At 47.3% G+C, this 20,909-nt stretch overlaps 1 protein-coding gene across 1 annotated transcript; it reads right to left on the bottom strand.

Annotated features, from left to right (window-relative positions):
* Positions 1-753: 753 nt before the first annotated feature.
* Mro (maestro) lies at positions 754-19,805 on the bottom strand. The gene is given in 9 exon segments (XM_063277666.1): positions 754-1,582; positions 1,870-1,977; positions 2,569-2,724; positions 6,643-6,825; positions 8,111-8,257; positions 10,589-10,688; positions 17,294-17,346; positions 17,348-17,524; positions 17,527-19,805. Coding segments are annotated over 9 exon segments (1,323 nt in total). The 5' UTR covers positions 17,872-19,805; the 3' UTR covers positions 754-1,528.
* Positions 19,806-20,909: the final 1,104 nt, after the last annotated feature.

Here is a 20,909-nt window from a genome sequence, read left to right as displayed (position 1 = left end):
ATGGGGAATTCTTCCACAGGTAGAATTATTGAGCTTCAATTCCAGAACTCAGATCCCATGGATTTAAGTTCTAGTTCTACTATTTATCTTGGGTGAGTTACTTGATTTTCTCTGTGTTCTCATCCATGAAGTGAAAACTATCCCTGGGGCCAGCAGGATGGCTCAGTATGTAAAGGTGCTTGCTGCCAGGTTTGACAACCCGAGTTAGATCCCTGGAACCCACATGGTGGAAAGGGAGAACTGACCCCCTCAAGTTGTCACCTGACCTCCACACACACCATGACTCCCAGTAAATAAACAATAGCACCTGTCACATACAGTCGTTGCATTAATGTTATTTTCAAAAAGTTACTAGTGCCAATCTTACTATTCTATTGCTCCAAAGAGACACCATGACCCAGGCAACTCTTATAAAAGGAAGCGTTTAATTGGGGCTGGCTTAGAGTTTTAGAAGGCCAGTTCATTATCATCATGGTAGGAGTAGACAGGCATGGTGCTAGAGTAGTAACTGAGAGCTTTACGTCTTGATCTGTAGACAGTAGGCAGGCAAAATAAGAGACGGACAGACAGACAGACAGACAGACAGACAGGGCCTTGCTTGGGCTTCTGAAGTCTCAAATTCCATCTCCAGTGATATACACACCCTCTAACCCCTCCTAAACACTTCCACTAAGAAGGGACCAAGCATTCAAATACGTAAGCCTGCAGGGTCGCTCATCCAAACCACCACAGTACCGAAATAAGTTGTAAGCATTCTCAGTAAATGTTACTGTTTTTATTCTGTAACTTATCATCATTCAGTGGATTTTCAACAATATTTCTTTTCCTTGTTGTTCTTTTTAAAGACGATTTTAAGACCATGACATTTTAAGATCATCCGAAATTAAAGACACATTGTAAGCCAGCTCCTTGGTCTCCTGGTCCGTAGCAAATAGCAAACTATCAAAAACAAATACAGTTTAAAAATGTTTAAGGTAACAATTGTTCCCCCAAGCCTCAGAAGTTACATATTATAAATGTGTGTCACCTGGCAGAGAGGGAGTGAGAAAGGAGGGATTGGGACATCATGCATGTTAAATGTTTTAAGGAAGTGTGCATCTACTGGGCTGGGGAGACGGCTTAGTCAGCACAAGTAGGTATAAGGGCCTGAATTTGGCACAGTCAAAAACGGTTGGTTCGATGGACTGTGGTTATAACCCCAGAGCTGGCTCACTAGCTATCAAGCCTAGTCTAAGCTCCTGCAAGCCCCAGGCCAGTCAAAGATCCTGTTTCAGTGGAAAGATGGATGACGCCTTAGGAACAGCAGTGAGGTCGTCCTCTGACCTCCACAGTCATGTGCATGTATGTGCACACACTTGCATAGAATTTTACTTTGCGTGCACTCCAGGGTGATTTTTTTTTCAGTTGCTCTCTGACATCCTCTTTTCTCTTACAATCACTCGAGAGTCAAAGAGGTATCCTATGAGACAGATGGGAAATTCCATGCCGGGGCAGGGCACTCCCGTGGGCTTTCTCTGCTGCTCTGGACCTACAGGATTTTATTGGCATAGAAGAACAGCAGGATCTCTGGATGGTAGTGGCTCTGAAATTAGAAATTAGGAAAGTACGTGTGAGGGAGGTTGCCATGCAGGATACTGGGAGCAGAGGCAGGAGTGGAAACAGCAATGACCCAAACTGAGCCAACAACAATATTGGGGATCATCTTCTAGGCAGCCTGCCATTTGCATCTTGCAATTGCAATGCTGGCTACTTGAGGGGGTAGTGGGAGGTAACTTTCTGCTGCACTGGGCCACTTCTGCTGTTGCAGGGCCTGGAGGTGAGGGACCCCCCCCCTCCCAGGAGAATTCTCTCCTGCCCTGGCTCACCCACCAGTTGCTGGGAAAGCCTGCGGTTCTTCTGGTCTTCTTCACTTTGGAAACTCTGCTCCTTTCTGGGTTTCAGGTATGGAACACAGGCTTGAACAGCCATTGTGCAAGCCTGGGGGAAATCAATAACATGGCTGTCCAATGGCCTAAACTATTAGAAAATTCTAGAACCCCCCCCCCAGGCCGGGCAGGCAATCCAAAAGGAATGCAGCCCATCTTCAGTCAGGGCTGCTGAGGCTGGGAAAGTAATCCTCAGGTCATTTGCGAATGAGTCTAAAAGGAGTTCTTCTGCTCATGAAACGGCCATGACTTGGTCTGTGGCACAGGCAGAGGGCGCAGCTTTGCCATGTCACAGCCCCTTCTAGAAATTACATCACCTCCCTCCCCAGGCCCCACTCCCAAAGTGGTTTGGTAGCACTCTTCGTACCCAGTGTTTTGAAGCACCCACTCAGCCCCATGATCCTTTGGAAACCTGGCCTTCCCTATCCATCTAACATTGACAGGAGTTGGGTTAAAGCAGAGTCAGGTCAAAGAGCAAGCGAGGGAGATTGTACATTAGAGGCCTCTTTGCCCAACTCTGCATGGATGGCCATTCTAAGTGACAGGAACCCCAGAACATGGCTTCTCCACTTAGCGAAGCTGCCACCACCCTCTCTAGGGACAGCAGAGATCTCACAAAGTGAGACAAGCATGCCAGTCTCACCTTGGCAACCTGAGGGCTTTCGTCCTGCAAATGGCTTAGGAGGGAATCTTGGGTCTGGTTGACCTGGTGGGTGAAGAACTTCTTCCATTTCCGCCCAGCAAATGCAGCCAACTGCCCAAAGAGGACAAAGGCTGAGTAGCGCACGCTGTCATCCTCCTGTGGGTTTTCATCAACAAGAACACAGAGCCAGGTCTCCATCATTGGATCGCCATCAGAGTGGACCACAGCCATCGTGAGTTGTACATTAAAGGGTAGACGTCATTGCCAAGGTCCTGTGTCTCCTTATTCAATGGACAGACACTGCTGGCCTTAGCGCCCTGGCTTTCCTTTCCATCTGTCTGGGAGCTGCTTCCTGCCATCTCCTAAAGATTTCCTGCTTTCATTTCTCAGTTCTTTATCTCCTTTCCTTTCCCTCCCCCTCCCACTTCCTCTGTCTCTCTCCCTCTCTTCCTTTCTATCTTCCTCCTGTCTCCCTCTCACTCCCTCCTCTTCCTCACCCCCCATCATATTCACCACCTCTCTTCTCCCTCCTGTCTGAGCTTCTCCTACTGATCGAGGAAACAAAGATCCCGTGTCTCCCCTCCCCCCAACACTCTCGCAGCTCTCCCTGCCCCTTCTCTCATCTCTTAGCTCTTCACTGAGAGCCCCGTCACCCTCTTGTCTTCTACCTAAATGATTCGGTCTGTATTTCTGCCTTCAGACACACCAAGGAAGCCAACCTGGTCTCCTGACCTTGGTACACAGATTGTTTTTTATATCAGCACTTTTCGGTCCTGTCCAGGGAAACCAAAGAGAACAGGGCTGGGGGTGGGCCTCTCCAAAAGAAAAGGAGCATCTAGAACTGGGTCACAAAGACTCATCCAGAATGAGACAGCACTGATGGTTTTTCAAAATAGTCAAAATCTATTTTAGCATAAGCGACCCATGTAAATTGCCTGGGGGTGGCATTCGGTGCATTGCCCCGTTCAGTGTGTATTCATGTTTAAATCGATGTAATTGAAATTTAGTGAGATGTGTTCCAGCTAAACCCTCCCCTGAGGCTTCCATGCAGAAATGCGTAAGCTAGGTACTGTCCCCCGAGAGTGTGAATAACATCTACTGGGGGCCCATGTCCCAACAAACGTGGCTTGAAGCTGGCCATGTTCAGAGTATACCTCTCACATAAATTCTGCCATCAGGCAATGGTGGTAGTGATGGTGGTGGTGATGGTGATGGTGGTGGTGGTGGTGGTAGTGGTGGTGGTGGTAGTGGTGGTGGTGATTTCCTTTTCTACATAGCCAAGGATTGTGCTAAAAACAAAAATGACAGGCAACTGGATCTACAAAGCAGTTGAGTAAAATTCAACTGAAGTTCAGGTGGTACCAGAGGTATTTAAGGATATGTCCTTAAGATTTGTGCTGACATCCTAGGGTATAAACATCTTCCTACCACTTCTCAAACAAGATAGATTTGCATTCAACAGCAAACACATAGGCAAGGGTACTTTATCATGCCTGTAATTCAGTACTGAGGACCTGAGGCAAGAGGATGAGCATGAGGTCAAGGCCAGCCTGGGCTACATATTTGTTACAGGATATTTACACTTGTTTCTTTTTTTTTTTTTTTTATTAACTTGAGTATTTCTTGTTTACATTTCGAGTGTTATTCCCTTTCCCAGTTTCCGGGCAAACATCCCCTTAATCCCTCCCCCTCCCCTTCTTTATGGGTGTTCCCCTCCCCATCCTCCCCCCATTGCCACCCTCCCCCCAACAATCACGTTCACTGGGGGTTCAGTCTTAGTAGGACCAAGGGCTTCCCCTTCCACTGGTGATCTTACTAGAATATTCATTGTTACCTATGAGGTCAGAGTCCAGGGTCAGTCCATGTATAGTCTTTAGGTAGTGGCTTAGTCCCTGGAAGATCTGGTTGCTTGGCATTGTTGTTCATAAGGGGTCTCGAGCTCCTTCAAGCTCTTCCAGTTCTTTCTCTGATTCCTTCAACGGGGGTCCCATTCTCAGTTCAGTGGTTTGCTGCTGGCATTCGCCTCTGTATTTGCTGTATTCTGGCTGTTTACACTTGTTTCTAGTTGTGGTATGGCTTGGTCCTTAGCACAGATCTTCAATCCCTCTAGCTAAACTACAGACATGCCCTTAGGATACACCTTCAATCCCAAACAATGAGGGAAAAATTACTTTGTGGACGGAAGCAGCCATGTTTGAAAGTGATGTCTAATTGAGTGGGAGACAAAGTCACAAATCAGAGAAAGATTTAACAGAATAGGATATGCCCAACTCTCACTAGAAGAGAGAGGAACGGGAAGCTACTTAAGAGAGCAACACAGAGGAAGGAGGAAGGGAGCAGTTTTTCTAGAACATTCATGGAGAGACAAGTTGCGGAGAGAGAATGAGCTAGACACAGGTGAAGACAGAACAAGCCAGAGAATGTGAAGGAGACAGAAGGTAAGAAGATATTTCCCAAGTCGGTCTGAGGCTGGTCAGAGGAATTCAGTAGGAGGCTGAGAAAAACCACATTCAGTCAGTCAGAGTTTGAACCAGAACAGCTGAGGTGAACCAGCCAGAGCTCAGAGTGAAAGGGTGAGCCTATTCAGCTGTGAATTTCAGAGACCGAAAACACTCTAGGCCTAGATTAGACTGCACAGAGGTTAGAAGCTTCTAGGACTAGGCCCAAGTTAGCAGAATAAGCAGTAAGCCTTGACGACAACAATGTGTAAAAGTTAAGTTTATACATATTGAGTCCCAGGCTATCCCATGCCATCTCCAATGAAATATTAACATCTGTCCCTGTGGAGGAAGGAGGGCCCCTGACAAGAGAGCCTGCAGCTCTGATGGGAAATCTAAACTCTGTAAACTCAGTGTCTCTCCCTTTTGCTTGAGGAGACACTATGTGTCAACACAGGGAATTAGGAAGAGAGGGACAGCAGAGATTGCTCTGGGTATAAATAAAGGTCTGAGGTGTGTCTGACAGCTGCTGCCTTTGATAAAGGCAGAGAATAGCACTGGCAGGCTGACTGTCAGTTAGCAAGTCAGTTACAGAAGACTCCTCACTTTGAGACAATGTTGCGCTTCTCAGTTGGCCCATTTTATCTTACCGCTAACAGTGCAGGGGCCACAGTCAGATGGTAGCTTTCAGGATGCATTGCGGCTCTGTGAACTGAGGGCAGGCCCTAATCTTTCCCCAGTCTCCTCGTTTTGAATAAGGATCATTGCAGAACCTACAGAAAGGGGTTATTGTCACAACTGCATATGTATCCATGGCAATTGTGTGGTGTTGTGAACAACACACAGGAAGGACTCACTAAATGCTAACTTGTTATGGAGAAGAGAATACCAAGTACAGGTCAGCATCAGCACCACTACCACCATCATTATCACTAATACATACATATATGTATGTATACGTATATAGTATATATAATGTATCTATACTAGTAATGAATATATGTATATATTCATTTTCCTATTGAAATGAGAACTTCTCGAGGGAGAGTGGCAGGATTCTATATATCTTCTATTCTCTCCAAAACCCCTATCCCATAACTCTTCTCAATAAAATGTATTCATAAATTACTGACTAATATAGTCCTTGTTTCTGAGAAACACTACCCATGGGTCTCATTTCTTTTTGTTTCTGTGCCTTTTTATATAATCCTGTCTGTCCTGGAGCTCACCAGGCAAACCTCTAAATCATAGAGCTCAGCCTGCCTCTGCTGCTTGGGGTTAAAGGCATGCTTGAAGTTCTTATTTCTCTCTTTCTCTCTCTCTCTCTCTCTCTCTCTCTCTCTCTCTCTCTCTCTCTCTCTCTTTCTTTCCTTCTTCCTTTCTTTCTTCCTTTCTTTCGAGCTAGCATTTTTTAAAGATTTATTTATTATATATAAGTACACTGTAGCTGTCTTCAGACACACCAGAAGAGGGCATCAGATCTCATTACAGATGGTTGCAAGCCACTATGTGGTTGCTGGGCTTTGAACTCAGGACCTCTGGAAGAACAGTCAGCGCTCTTAACCACTGAGCCATCTCCCCGGCCCAGAGGTTCTCATTCTAATCCAGGACTATGTCACAGCCCCTTCTCACTTACATCATCCAATAGGGTCCGGGTCTGAAGGGTGATGTCTATGAAGAAGGAGCCCAGCCGTTGGCCCTGGATCTTGCCCAACATGATAGTCAGCGTCTTCACACTCTCATGAATGACTTCGGAACTCACAGGATCATACAGCCCGTGTACCAGCAGGTCAAGCATAACTTTCTTATACTTTCTCACCTGCTAGCAAGGTTAGAAGAGTTTTAGAATCACACATATACATATACATGAACACATATGCACACATGTACACACAAACACATACACGCACATGTACACATACTCACATTCCTTCACTCTTAATCTTCCAGTAGTCCAAGTTGCCTTCTATGTCTTATTGACATATATATCATTGTCTTTCCCTCATATTCATCCCCCAATTACCCCCTATTATCCCTTCCCCCACTACTACTTATGCTGACCCCCTCCTCCTCACAGCAGTTCTCTCTGTTCGTGCCATTCATATGTATAATATGTAATAAAATTTATTATATATATGCATAATATACTAAAACATAAATGCATAATACATATACACACACTTTCTTCTGAATCTTCCACCAACTCAGCCAAATATAAATGCTTCTAGTAATCCAGGCCATGAGCCCAGCTTGATCTTAGAAGAACAGAAAGGACAAATAAGAATGAGGCCTCTGGACAATGGAGATGGGAGATTCTTCAAGAGCAGAGGGAGAGCAAGAGTAAGACTATTCCAGGGACCTTCAGAGTGCTAGGTGTCTTTTTAATGGTGAGGGCACAAGATGGCATCAATGTGCACAGGCACTAAGAAAGGGGCATGAAAAATGTCTCTCATGAAAGAAGAATTATGAGAAGATTGTTTAAACTCTCAGAGTGATATCCGCCTGAGTCAGTGCTACTGTATCTGTTTCCCAAGGCTGACAGAGCTGAGGCGCCAGCCCAAGTGATGACCTTGACTGAGTCTCGCCCTCACAGGATTTGTTCCTCTCCTGTGTAAGAAGAAACAATGTCTTGCTTCTAGCCGGATGCAACAGAAGTAACCAGATGTCTCTCCTGGTTGCTAAGCTACATTATATAAGACTCCAGTAGAGCAGACAGGAGTGAGAGATACCTTGAAGAAACAAGTTATCATGTTTTGAGAGTGTGGATCCTGGGAACCCGGATGGGGGTGGAGGGATAGCCCCCAGCAGACAGACAGCAAGGAAGGAGAAACCTCAGTCCTACCATTGGAAGAGCCCGTTCTACAAAGAGTCTTTCTTGGAAAAGACCTCTGGGTTTCTGGGAGGCACAGTCTGGTGAAAGCAGTTTGCAGCCTTGCCAGATGTGAGCAACTGATGCAGTTCTAGACCCAGCCCCTGAGCACTGACACTGCTGTTTCATGGTTCATGTGGCTTGTTAGCATCAGCGTCCATGGAGTGAGTGCCCAAGCTGTGTGGACTCCACGCTTAGAGTCTTGGGAAGGCTATCTGAATCCCACCTCCCCTACCTTGTCAGGAGCTTCATGGGCCAAGATACCCAGGCCTCTCATTGCTAGATGGCGCTTTCTAGGATTAGGACCCCGGGCTCTTTCTGCCAAGACGAAAAACAGATTCTTCAAAGGTTCCCGCTTCTGCAACCTCAGTTTCCAAGAGACCTGGGTGGTCAAAAGTGTGTTAATTCAGAGGCTGGTGAGATGACTCAGTTGCTAACGTGCTTGTTCGCCAAGCATGAAGACCTGAGTTCAAATCCTCAGCACTCACAGTAAGCAGCATCACTGGGAAATCAAATCTCAGCACTGGGAAGACGAAGGAAGGAAGGAAGGAAGGAAGGAAGGAAGAAAGGAAGGAAGGAAGGAAAGACTGAAAAGTTCACTGACCATATAGCCTAGTAGAATTAATGAACTCCAGTCCAGTTAGGGTACAAGGTAACCAAGGAAGACACCTGATGTTGACATCGGGGGTGCACACACACACACACACACACACACACACACACACACACGGGAGAGTGGAAGAGAGAGTGAACACATGAGAGGGGGAAAAAGAGAGTGAATGTCAGTTCAAAAGGGTTCAAAGTCATATGCTGAACTCAATCCCAATCACTCTCACTTCTGTGTGTGTATGTGTGTGTGTGCATGCATGTGTGTGTGTACATGTGTGTGTGTGTGGGAGAGAGAGAGAGAGAGAGAGAGAGAGAGAGAGAGAGAGAGAGGTCATTAAAGCCTGGCTTTGCATACTAAGCCCTCACCTTATCACTAAGCTATACCCCAACCTTTCAAGATGACTTACTTCTGTTGGCAAATCTGTTTGTCTACATAGTGGAGAAGCAGATGCAGAAAACAATACAGGGCTGGTGCTGTGTGGGTTGGTGATTCTGGAGAGAGAGACGTGGCAGTGAACTGTGCAACAAATGCTAAGAGGAAAGGGGACTGTCCTTGAGACTCAGTGTATGCTGTGCTGGAATTTCTCCTATCTGAAGAGTTCCCCAGCCTCTCTTCCTCTTCTGAGCCATCCTCATTCCTCTGCTGTACTCGTAGCTGAATAAAACGTTTGTACGATACCTGCTTTATCCAGCTCCTCTCTTCCAATTCTCTCTCGATACGTCTGCCGTCGGGCCAGTGTTCCTGCATCCCCATCCGACAGTGGGACAAATTCTAAGAGACCTTTCTCGGAGGTCACCTTCCTCAACCCTTCACAAACATGTGAGTCAATTGCAACATCTCAACAAATATCAATTACACGGCTACAAACATTTCAGGACTTTGGAAGTTTGCTCCAACTTTTGAATTTGTGCATGAGCAATGAAGAAGAAGAGAAGGAGGAGGAGGAGCAGGAGGAGGAGGAGGAGGGGGAGGAGGAGGGGGGGAGGAGGAGGAGGGGGGAGGAGGAGGAGGAAGAGGAAGAGGAGGAGGAGGAGGAGGAGGAGGAAGAAGAAGAAGAAGAAGAAGAAGAAGGAGAAGAAGAAGAAGAAGAAGAAGAAGAAGAAGAAGAAGAAGAAGAAGAAGAAGAAGAAGAAGAAGAAGAAGAAGAAGAAGAAGAAGAAGAAATAACACAATGGGGAAGTACTGTGCTTTTATGCAAAATCCTACACTTCCAAAACCAAACTAGATCAATATGTAGGCCACCTCTCCGCTGAGCAGATTAGCTGCCTCCCTGGTGAGCGATGGGCTCCAATGCCAAGGCCCTGCTGTTCCTCAGGACACAGAACAAAGGCAACCTGCATCCGAGTCAGACCCCAGATGATGAAGGGTCCCACCAAGGGCACAGGGCTCGGTGGGTAAAGCACTTCCCACGCACCCATGGGGACCTAAGTTTAAGGCCCACGTAAAGACAGGCACAATAGCACTTATCTATAATCCTAGTTACCTGGTGACAAGATGGGAGTAGCAAGAGGGCATCCCAAGAGAAGAGAACCCCTGTCTCAAAGGAGGTAGGAGGTAAGACAGACATCAAAGGTCGTCTTCTGACTTCTGTGTGTGCATCATGACTTGAGAGCACCTGTGTTCACATTGGAATGGACACAAACACACACCCGCACTCACATGCACACGCAAAGACACATGGGGGGGGAGAGAGAGAGCGAGAGCGAGAGCGAGAGCGAGAGCGAGAGAGAGAGAGAGAGAGAGAGAGAGAGAGAGAGAGAGAGAATGGGAATCAAAGACAAAAGCTAGCTCCGATTTTTAGGAAGCAGGTCCAGATGCAGGGTTCAGATGTGGCCGTCGGCTCAGCACTGGGCATGAGACATTGTAACTCTCCAGTGTCATTGCTATTTCTGAGCACTTGTCACCGTTCTTGTTGTGTTGTGTTTTTCTAATTTTTGAGTTAGCAGCAAACTTCTCATCTTCCCACAGGCATCCTCTATCCCTGCTGACAAAAACTGTCATCACACGGCTTCCGGAAGGACCCGGGGCAGAGCAGTTCTAACTACAGAGATAGCAGGCTCACACCTTACACAGTGGCGACTGGGAAGGGACCTCATGTCTGACCTTGGAAAAGAAAGATGACAGTGGTGTCCTCCTCTTCTTGGACTGAGAAGCAGGGGTGGGGAGGGGCTGGTTCGGGATTCTCTGCATTTGTTCCATGAAACTAAAAGGAAAGGAAAGAGTGGGACAATACGTCATGAGATGACCCCAGATGGTCCTCTGAGGTGTCTGTCAGTCAGCCTTGCTGGTCACTGTGCAGAATGCACCCTACTGGGGAAGACGGCAAAGATGGTGGGAGCCTTCCACCTTGCTGAGGAGCTAGGAGTCGCAGGTCAAGGTCAGAAAGCTCAGCGAGACAGACTGAGGGGAGCAGCAGCTGACCTCACACTCCCAGCAATCCTCCTGTCTCTGCATTCTGAGTGCCAGAATCAGAGCTATGCACCGCCACCCTCGGCTCCAGGCGTGCGTTATGAGCTACCTGTTTGAATACGGTGTGAGGCATGGATGGTGCTTCCTTAGTGGCTATGGCCTCTGAGCATTCTGCAGTTTAACAGAATTGTCCCACAAGTGTCTGCAGGTGGTTCTCATCCCTGGAGATGTCAGAATCACCTACAGCATTTCTAAAACCCAATGCCCTGGCTGCCCCAGGTCAAGGTTGTTGACATCTCTGGAAGTGGCCTTGGCATCAACCATTTTTTTTAAAAGTTGGCCACACAAATAGCCAGTCACTGAACCAGTGACCAGACACCTGTCCTGGTTTGCTTGGGTCTGAGGAGTTTCCTGAAGTCAAGGAGCCCAGAGCCAATTGGAAAATATCCCCACCTGACAGATTCCAGCCCTCTTAGGCAGCCACGCATCAGAGCAGCTGATTCGGTGGGGCGTAGAGGTGGGTGGGGATTTGTCTTCTCTGTCATCTTTGTTTTTGAGCACATTTTCGAGGTCAGATGGCCCTAGGAAGTCATGAAAATTCATCTTGTACTTACGGGGAGGTGCCCGATTGCAGCAAAGAGAGAAGCCATTTCCTCCAGAGATGTATTCTCAATGGGTTGTCCAACCCAAGTTGTCAGCCCCAGACACATATACATGAACATGCTAAATGGATTCAGTAGGTTGTGCGCGCGTGCGTGTGTGTGTGTGTGTGTGTGTGTGTGTGTGTGTGTGTGTGCATGTACACACAATACACACACACACACACACACACATATATACACACACATATAACAAAAAAGACAGTATGAGTTTGGGAGGAGAGTGGGCAAGAGTTGGAGGGAGGGAAGAAGTGAAATAGATGCTGTGTTTATTCATGAACTTGTCAAAAAAAAAAAAACTGTTAAATGAACAAAAACGCCTCATTACTCTCTAGCCCCTGGACCCTATTTCTCCTTTCTCACTGGTCAGCAGATGTCCCTGCACCCCTGTGATGGGAACTAAAACCAAACAACAAAAAAATGGGGCTAAGGAGATGGCTCAGTCGGTAAAGGGTGCTTGCTGTATAAGACGAGAACCAGAGTCCCATTCCAGCCCCCATGAAAAAGCCAGGCATGGCAGAACAGCCCTGTGATCCCAGCGGTGGGAGGCAGAGAGAAGAGGATCGCTAGCCAACAGGTTAACCAAATTGGTGAGTTCCAGGTTCAGTTAAAAAAAAAAAAAGGTGTCTCAGGCCGGAGGGCTGGCTCAGTGGTTAAGAGTGTAGACTGCTCTTCCAGAGGTCCTGAGTTCAATTCCCAGCAACCGCATGGTGGCTCACAGCTATCTGTAATTGGAGTAATGGAATCTAATGCCCTCTTCTGGTGTGTCTGAAGACAGCTACAGTGTACGCATATAGATAAATAAATCCTTTTTTAAAAAAGTGTCTCAAAAAAATAGAGAGCAGCTGAGGAAGACACTTAATGCCAATTTCTGGCCTCCTCTTGCATACACACACACACATACACACACACACACACACACACACACACACACACACACACAGTAGTCAGTCTCTCTTTGCATCAGTCGCCTGACTGACTGAAAGCCCCTCTGTTGAACTGGAGGCACCCCCATGGGATTTCAGGTTGTCCAGTGGTTCTCATACTTGAGCATGCGTCAGAACCACCGGGGCGAGCATATTGAAACACACACTCCAGGCCTTATCCTCAGAGTTTCTGATTCTGCACATTGGAACAGGCGGGCAACCAAGTAACCTGTATTTCCAGTACTTCCCGGGAGGCACCGAGCTACAGTTGGCCTCGGGACCACACTTGAGAACCACCTTAATACAAGAAAGAAACCACAGCATTGAAAGGCAGTCCCCTCCAGGATAAAGGACTTATAAACTCACACTGAGGCAAAACAGAAAACATTTGCAACGAAAGAAAGTGTGTGGTTGCTTCCGGGGCTTCCTTCGGGTCACTTGATGTTCAAATAGAACCTGCTACTTCTTGGGTGGAACTCTCTGGATTAGAGTTTGACAGATCCCCTGAGGACAGCTCCTGTTGCTTTAAGAAGCACAAGTCTGATAGGCTGGAGCCTGCTCACTGAGGAGGGCCATGTGCCTCATTGTAAGGCAGTTGGCGGCTGTGTTCCTTGGCAAAGTTAGTCATGCCTGGAGCTACTCTTCATTGGGCAAGAAAACAAGCTGTTCCTTGTTTCCTAGGCTCAACTTCTTCTGCAAGATTAACAAAGCCACAAAAGGATGCTAGCCAGCTAGGGGAGCTTCCCCTAGCTTCGGACACCAAGCAGCAAGCCTGGTTCTATTAGGCAGGGCTAGAATTCAAAGCCATAGAACATTCCACAAATCAGGGCAAAAATGAAGGGACTTTGAGTGGCTTCTCCAAGAAGACACTGCACCTGTGATTAGAGACTCTCACATGGGCCCCTTCTCTACCTGACAGTTTATTCTAGCCAAACTTCTCCAGGTCTCTGCTACCCCTCACAAGACCCAGGCTGTTATCTCTTGTCAGCTGACAGGCTGCCTTCCGGAGCTTATCTTAACCATAAATGCAAACTCGGACGTGTTTTCCACATTACTAAGGGAGCCTTCAATGTGAGCACCCCCTAGGACTTGTCAGACTCCAAGTCCACTGCACAATCGCTGGACCAGAATCTCAGGGAGCCAAGGGCCTGAATGTTACACTTTTTGTATAAGACTTTTGGTATGGCTAAACACACATACTGGTGTATAGGCGTCTCTGAACTAGAAATTAACCCCAAGATTGGCACACCCCATGGAGCTGAGGCCGTCCCTTAGGAAAGAGGCCAGAAGTCACAGAAGAAGCCTGTTTGAGAGAGGAGAAAGTTGGTATTTATAAATAAAAAATTTCAGCATGTGTTTGCGGAGTACATCAAAGTTCACAGTTGCTGTGGCTTGGATTCGGTGTAACCCTTCCAGACTCACACTGAAGTTGAATGCTCACGACAAACGACTAAGGCAGAACCTGTAAGAACCAGCTCAGGCTCTGCCCTCACTGTAGACTCATCCACTCATGTGATTAAAGGGCCAAAAGGTTAATGCTACCACAAACATGAGTCTGTTGTACAGTCCAGCTCGGTTGGACTGAACTCTCACCAGGGGATGTTCTACAACACTTCAGGACTCTGTCAGCAAGAAAACCACCCACCGATGGGGTCCTTTACCTTTGGACCTAAACTGCGAGTCCAAACCTCTCTGTGACTTATTCAGTTTCTGGTGCTCTGTTCTTAGCAACAGACGTGAATGAAGATAACTGTGGAGATCAGATGAGCGCCAGTGGTAAAGCCTGATCCTAGCACGCAGAGATCCTGACTTCTCGGATGCTGTTTTTCCTCCAGGACTGGAGACCACGGGCAAGGCTTTGCACACGCTAGACAAGTATCTACCACTGGCCTATGTCTATGTAGCACAAGCCTGCTTCAAACCTGACATTCCCCTGCCTCAGTTTCCTTGGTGCTGGGATTACTGGTATGAGCCGTCACATCCAACCAGAATGCCATTATTAAAATTTCCTTTCAGGGCTAGAGCGATGGCTCAGTGGTTAAGAGCGCTGACTGCTCTTCCAGAGGTCCTGAGTTCAATTCCCAGCAACCACATGGTGGCTCACAACCATCTGTAATGGGATCCGATGCCCTCTTCTGCTGCGTCTGAGGACAGCTACAGTTCACTCATATACATTCAATAAATAATATATTTTTTTAAAAATTTCCTTTCAAAAAAACAGAAAAGCAAAAACAACACCTGCAATCCTGGCATTCAGGAAGCAGAGGCGGGAGGACAGCCTGGGCTACATAATGAGCTCTAAGGCACCAACCTGGGCTACATGGAGAGACTCTATCTCAATATAAAAGGAAGTAGAAACAAATCAAAAGAATAAGAACAAGCAAGCGCGGCCATGGTGGGGCCCAGGCGCACTCGAAGCTTTCAGGGAGCAAAAGCAGAAGGGTGGCGCTGTCCCCAAGAGCTGTAGGCTTTAGAAGAAAGACCTTTCCTCGAAAAATAAAAATAAGTAGATAAGGAAAGGAAACTTGGAGTTAAAGGATCACAACAGTCTCTAGTATTAGCAGCTCCCGCCCTGCACAGGCCCTCAACACCTCCAGCTTCCTTCCAACAGCTGTGACCCTTCCACCCATCCTATCAAAGCTGAAGAATCTTCTCCACCTGTGACAACACAGGCTGACTGGGAGGAGCACGGCAAACCAACTACGGACGAATTCAGAACACCGAGTCCTGGTCACTTGGCTCTGAACAGCCATTTCCTGTTAGAAGTAGGCTTTCCTAGTGTGCTTAATGAGACCCAGGCTAAGGGGCTGAGGCGGAGGAGGAAGAGAAGGAGGAGGAGGAGGAGGAAGAAGAAGAGGAGGAGGAAGAAGAAGAGGAGGAAGAAGAGGAGGAGGAGGAGGAGAGTCCTGAAGTTTCACCTCAAGCTGAAGGCAAGAAGTCTGACAGACCCTTGTTTGCTCCCTTTACACACTGCTTAATTCATCTCTCCACCTCTGGACCTGTGCCCCAGCTCAAGGTTTTTACTGTCCCCAAGGCCATCAGCATGTCACGGTTCTACCTGGTCCTAGAAAAAAGCCACAGGTCGGGGTACTGGAGGCTTTTTAAGCTGTGTTTTAACACCCAGATGCCTTCACAAACATAAGTCCCTCAGACTCAAATATTAGCTCACAACCATCCCTCCACGTAATGAAGCCACGAGGCGTATTATAGAGACCCAGATTACAAACAGTTGTAGTTTTCCTCATCTGTAGACGGAAGAGGGAAAAAAAAGTGGCTAGATTACAAACTACCCTTTGAACTCTGACCTCATTAGCTTTCGTAATAACATGGATAGCTAACAGCAGTACATGAGGCACCGGGTCAGGCATTCAGTTTTAAACTCGGGGCAGGAAGAGCTGCGGTTGCTGTCCCCTGTTTAACTTGGGCTGTGATTCTCTGGGCCCTGTGCAAACACTGTCACCCACAGCAGTGGTTACTCACACTTCCCCTGCTCTACAGTGGGAGCACGCTTCTCAAGAAGCCATTCACAGCTGCACCCGGTTACTGCAACTGCGGAGTTAATTAGGCTACTTGCCCCTCGGGGGATCAAACATCTGTACAGCGAAAGGACGTCATTTCTCTGAAAGCAAAGTTAGAAGCTGAAAGGACTTTACAATGGGAAACGGCCGCTCAAATATTAGGTGTGCGGACGGAGAATGTTTGAGGAAAATCATGGTTTCAAAACGAGGTGGCAGGTAGCTTCGCAAGTGCCTCTACATGCTTGCTAGAGTAAAACAAACCAAAACTAAAAACATGACATTACACGTGTGGTTTGCAACGAGGAAACGACTCAAAAAGCCAACTAGTAGATTAAAATTCAAAGAAAAGGCCATGTCCTGAATTAGTAGTAGTTGAACTTCAGGAGAAGTTGGGAAATGCTAACTTTCCTGAGTTTCTACTTTAACTAACCTCTTTATTAAGTAAATCCAGCCCCGCAGCTCAAATAAAAGAACTTTTTATCATATTTCACTTAATCTCACATTTTCTTAATGAAACAGGTAGTTTTCTTTATCTTCCTTTTAGAGAAAAAAAAATCCTGGAGTTTAAGATAATAACGCAGCCAAAGACAAACACCAACGGAATCCAAAATTCTGAACCCGCCACTCGGTTTGTTTTTTCTTCTTAAAAACAAAACGCGGGGTTGGGGATTTAGCTCAGCGGTAGAGCGCTTGCCTAGCAAGCGCAAGGCCCTGGGTTCGGTCCCCAGCTCCGGAAAAAACAAAAACAAACAAACAAAAACAAAAACCGCAAACAAAAGCAAAAAAACCTTTTTAAGGTCTAAACTGCCCTGGGACTTGCGGTCCTTCTGCCCCACCCTCCCTCAGGTACTGGGGGGTCATAGCTAGGTCCAGTCTGTACGCGCTTTTCATGGGCCCTGAAAACTACTAGACAACTCCCTGGGTGCTGACCAAGCGAGCGGACTCTTTTTTTTTTTTTTTTTTTACAGATGGTTGTGAGCCACCATGTGGTTGCTGGGATTTGAACTCAGGACCTCTGGAAGAGCAGTGGGGTGCTCTTAACCGCTGAGCCATCTCTCCAGCCCCTGACTGACCTTTTGATACAGTTTACTAATAGAAAAAAAAAAAGTAACAAATGGCTTCCAGGTCAGTTGTTGCCCTGTCCCATCTTCCAAAGGAAACATCACAAGATAGCAAAATTCTTGGGATTCAATTCCCTCCAAATGCCGGTGGTCAGAGCACATTCCAGGCTGGATGTGGGAACCGGGCACCTGCACTTCTGCTCAGTCCGGGCTGCCCAGCCTCTCGTCCCCTTACCTGGCTCCTGGGGTGACTGTCACGTGAAGAACCGCTGTTTCGGGGCTGGAGGCTAGTCCTGGGTCTCTCGGGAGGCGCGTTGTTCCACCGATTCGGGATTGGCCTCCAAATGTGGTGAGTCAGCGAGATTTTCCCAGCCCTGGTTTCCTTACCTACAAAAAGAGAAGCCAGAAGGTCCTCTCGGAATTTGGAGCCAGCAGAGCATAGGAAAGCGAGACAAATCAAAGAGAGGGAGGATCCGCCAGTACGAGGTGGTGAGGTGGGGGAGGGAACTGCCCTCCAATGACACCCACAAGGTTGTCCTTCCTCCGCCCAAGATGCTGCGCCTTTGCGCTCCAGACTGCCGAGGTGTCTCCTGCCTGCTGCTTGCTGTTCCTGCCCCTTACTAATTCCTCCAGTCCGGACTCTTGCACACTTTCTCCAGAAAGAACGACAATTCTGAGGACTTCACCCTTGCCAAGACACGCGCTGCCCGGCGTCATTTCCCCGTGGTGCCAGTAGATGGCGCCATCATTCCAGTCAAGGCTTCCAGGGCTCTGGCCTCCTCTCCCCCACATAATCCTGTTAGAGAGCAGCATTTAATCTAAACTCAGCGTTTAATCTAAGAACTGTACTTTGTCCCTATGCCAAGCAGCCCATTGTGACTGACTGTCGCACTAACAAGTATTTTAACTGCTAACACCGGTTCCAGTTCAACACGTGCTGTATATCCGGAAAGGAGCGATTCAAACGCTGAGCAACTTAATGCATTAGTTAAAAACTGGAGAGACGGCTCAGCGGTTAAGAGCACTGACTGCTCTTCCAGAGGTCCTGAGTTCAAATCCCAGCAACCACATGGTGGCTCACAACCATCTGTAATGGAATCCGATGCCCTCTTGAAGACATTTATAGTGTACCCACACACATGAAATCAATAAATACAAACAAAGAAAAAAAACTGAATAACAAGGCTTTTGCTACTTTGGCCTTTCGGAGTCTCCCTCAGAGTCGTTTCTCCTTTCAGAGCCTGTTATGTTAACAGGTAGCATTCATGAATACTTTCTCATGCCACAGTTACATTAGTTGTAACTATCCCATTTAATTTGGACACCAAAACCAAGGGTATCCTCAGTTTTATAGTTAGGAGCAGGAGTTCCTCAACAGGCAAGCTAATGTTACTTTGGACCCCCAGTCAGGATGCTGTCATGCAAAGTGCCAGTTTAGAAAATCCATTAGGAGCTAAGTAGATGGGTAAAGAAAAGTGAAGATCAAATAAAACCCTCTTTGGACTGGGCTCTGAGAGGACCACGGTCGACCTTTGCAATTTCAAGAGGGTAAGGACAGAAAAAGCACAGGAAGATTTAAAGGAACTTATGGATGGTATGGTTGTGAGGGTTCCTCTGGGGAGCAGAGCGATGTCTCTCCATTTGCCTGAACTGAGGAGCAGACACAGGAATAAAGGAACTACGTGACTCCTGTGGATTTGCAAGTTCAGATCTTCCAAACTGGCTTCAATCTTTTCAGTGAAATCTGCAAGAATAGGGGTAGATTTTAAAGGCATCATCCAGGTACTGAAGATGAGTGCTATAACTGACCCCAAACTGAACAGGATTATGCTGGGGGGGGGGCAGAGGAAGCCAGTGGAGAGAGGCGTGTGCTGGGCAGTGTGACTGCAGATTGCAGACAGGAAACGAAGTTTACACCCCCCGCCGCCCATATGGACTTAGACACAAGAGCGGTGTTTCTGCGCATGATCAAGGAGCCCTCCTCCACTGTGCCATGCCTCCAGCCCCAGCCGCTACCCTATTAATAATCCGCATTTAAATATATTTGATAGAGTATAAAGTCCTCTCTGTTGCCAAATGGGAAACCTTATCTGCACTGCTCCTTCGCCTGCTTAAAGCCACAAGGGGAATCAGGGCTGAAACTAAAGCCATCACTGGAAGCCTGCAGATACCCGCAGATGCTCACCCCGTCACCTGAATTCAGTGGTCACAAGGGCATGGGTATGAGTAGTACCCCAGAGGGTTCCCAGCACACTGTGTGCCAACCTCTAAAGACTCTTTATCGAGACACAGTGTCCCAAGGGAACCCAAGGCCACCGGTAGGATTCTGGGAATTAGAGAAGCCTCTCTAAAATCTTGATTGTCACATACTGACATGCAGATAACATGCTGTCCTTAAAAAAAATAGCACACTGTAATTGCTTAATTATTTGATGGCTCTATTTTTATTCTCCACTGACATTTTCATTTCGTCGGAGACACACAGGTGGTACCAGCCCCGAAAGTAATTTTTTCTCCTGCTGTTACTGAAGGAAAAAAAAAAAAAAAAAGCAAAGCAAATCGATTGTAGGATGCTCACTTTCCATTTAGACTTGTGAAATCAGGAGACAAACGACCCTTCAAAGGGGCTTTTCTTGGGCTGGAGAGACACCTCGGTGGTTAAAAGCACTGACTGCTCTTCCAGAGGTTCTGAGTTCAAACCCCAACAACCACATGGTGGCTCACAACCATCTGTAATGAGATCTGATGCCCTCTTCTGGTGTGTCTGAGGACAGCTACACTGTACTTATATATAATAAAAAAGTAAATCTTTTTTTTTTTTAAAAAAAAATGGCTTCTCTTTAGTTCAGCACTGACAGGAAGTGCTTCCTCCTTGAGAGTGCAGTGTCCAACCCAAAACGTGTCTGAAAGGAGGGACTCAGGTTTCCTGCGTCTCCTCTTCTTTCAGGAAAAGCTGTGCCAAGCCTCGTCAAAGATTTTTACTCCTAAACAGAGGAAAAGGGCGAGGGCAGAACACTTGCCCGCGTTTTCCTTCATGCACAGTTCATTCATCGAGTGTTTGTCTGATTTTCTAGTACCACATGGTCAGCAGGCAAAGCCAATACTCACCTTGCCCCTGAAAACCCACCAGGAGAGGACTGAAGATGGCCTAAAGTCCCTGTCAATCACAAGGGGGAAGTGCCACGGAAGCTACAAAAGGCAAAGGGCAGCCCCTCAGAAAAACCCACTGTTAAAGGAAGACCTCGTGCGTCTGGACTGACCTGACAGAGGGCGCCATGGAGAGAAAAGCGGGCCAGAGCTGGAGCCCATTAATACTGCCCGCCCCCGTCAGGTGACTAAAGGGCAGGCTCCATGCTCCTCAGCTGCCTGGATTAATGTCAGGGCCACCTGCAGCAAGTGAACGTCCTTGGGAAGGTCTTCTCGAATGTGCCCCTGTCACCTCCCACGGGCCTATGTAAGTGTGCTTAGTGAGAAAGTGGAGGTCATATTGCTTCCAACAGGGGGTGAATGCAGGTTACAGATGGACGCACTGGGCTCATCCTCAGCTTCCAATGTGCCGTGGCCCACGACACAGGAGTCTTTTATGGCCCCGGTCTCTGGCAGATAGAGTTCTATAAACTGAACTGAGAGCAGCTTTCTGCTGTGTTCTTGACCTCTCTCCTTCCTACTGCTTTCTCGCCTCTCTTGCTTGGTGGCCATTGTTAGTGACGCCCAGCCCTTCCGTTGTTGTCTCCTTTGACCCAGGAAAACCCACGCTGTCATAAGAACCAAGAAATTCAAATCGTGTCCCCTAAGGACACGGGGAACTGCCGGAGCCTTGAATTATTCGTATCTAGCAATCCAGCATATGT

This window comes from Rattus norvegicus, chromosome 18 (genome assembly GCF_036323735.1).
Source record: "Rattus norvegicus strain BN/NHsdMcwi chromosome 18, GRCr8, whole genome shotgun sequence".
Classification (NCBI taxonomy): Eukaryota; Metazoa; Chordata; class Mammalia; order Rodentia; family Muridae; genus Rattus; species Rattus norvegicus.
The sequence above is the reverse complement of the archived record's forward strand: the minus strand, read 5'-3'. Positions and strand labels throughout refer to the sequence as shown.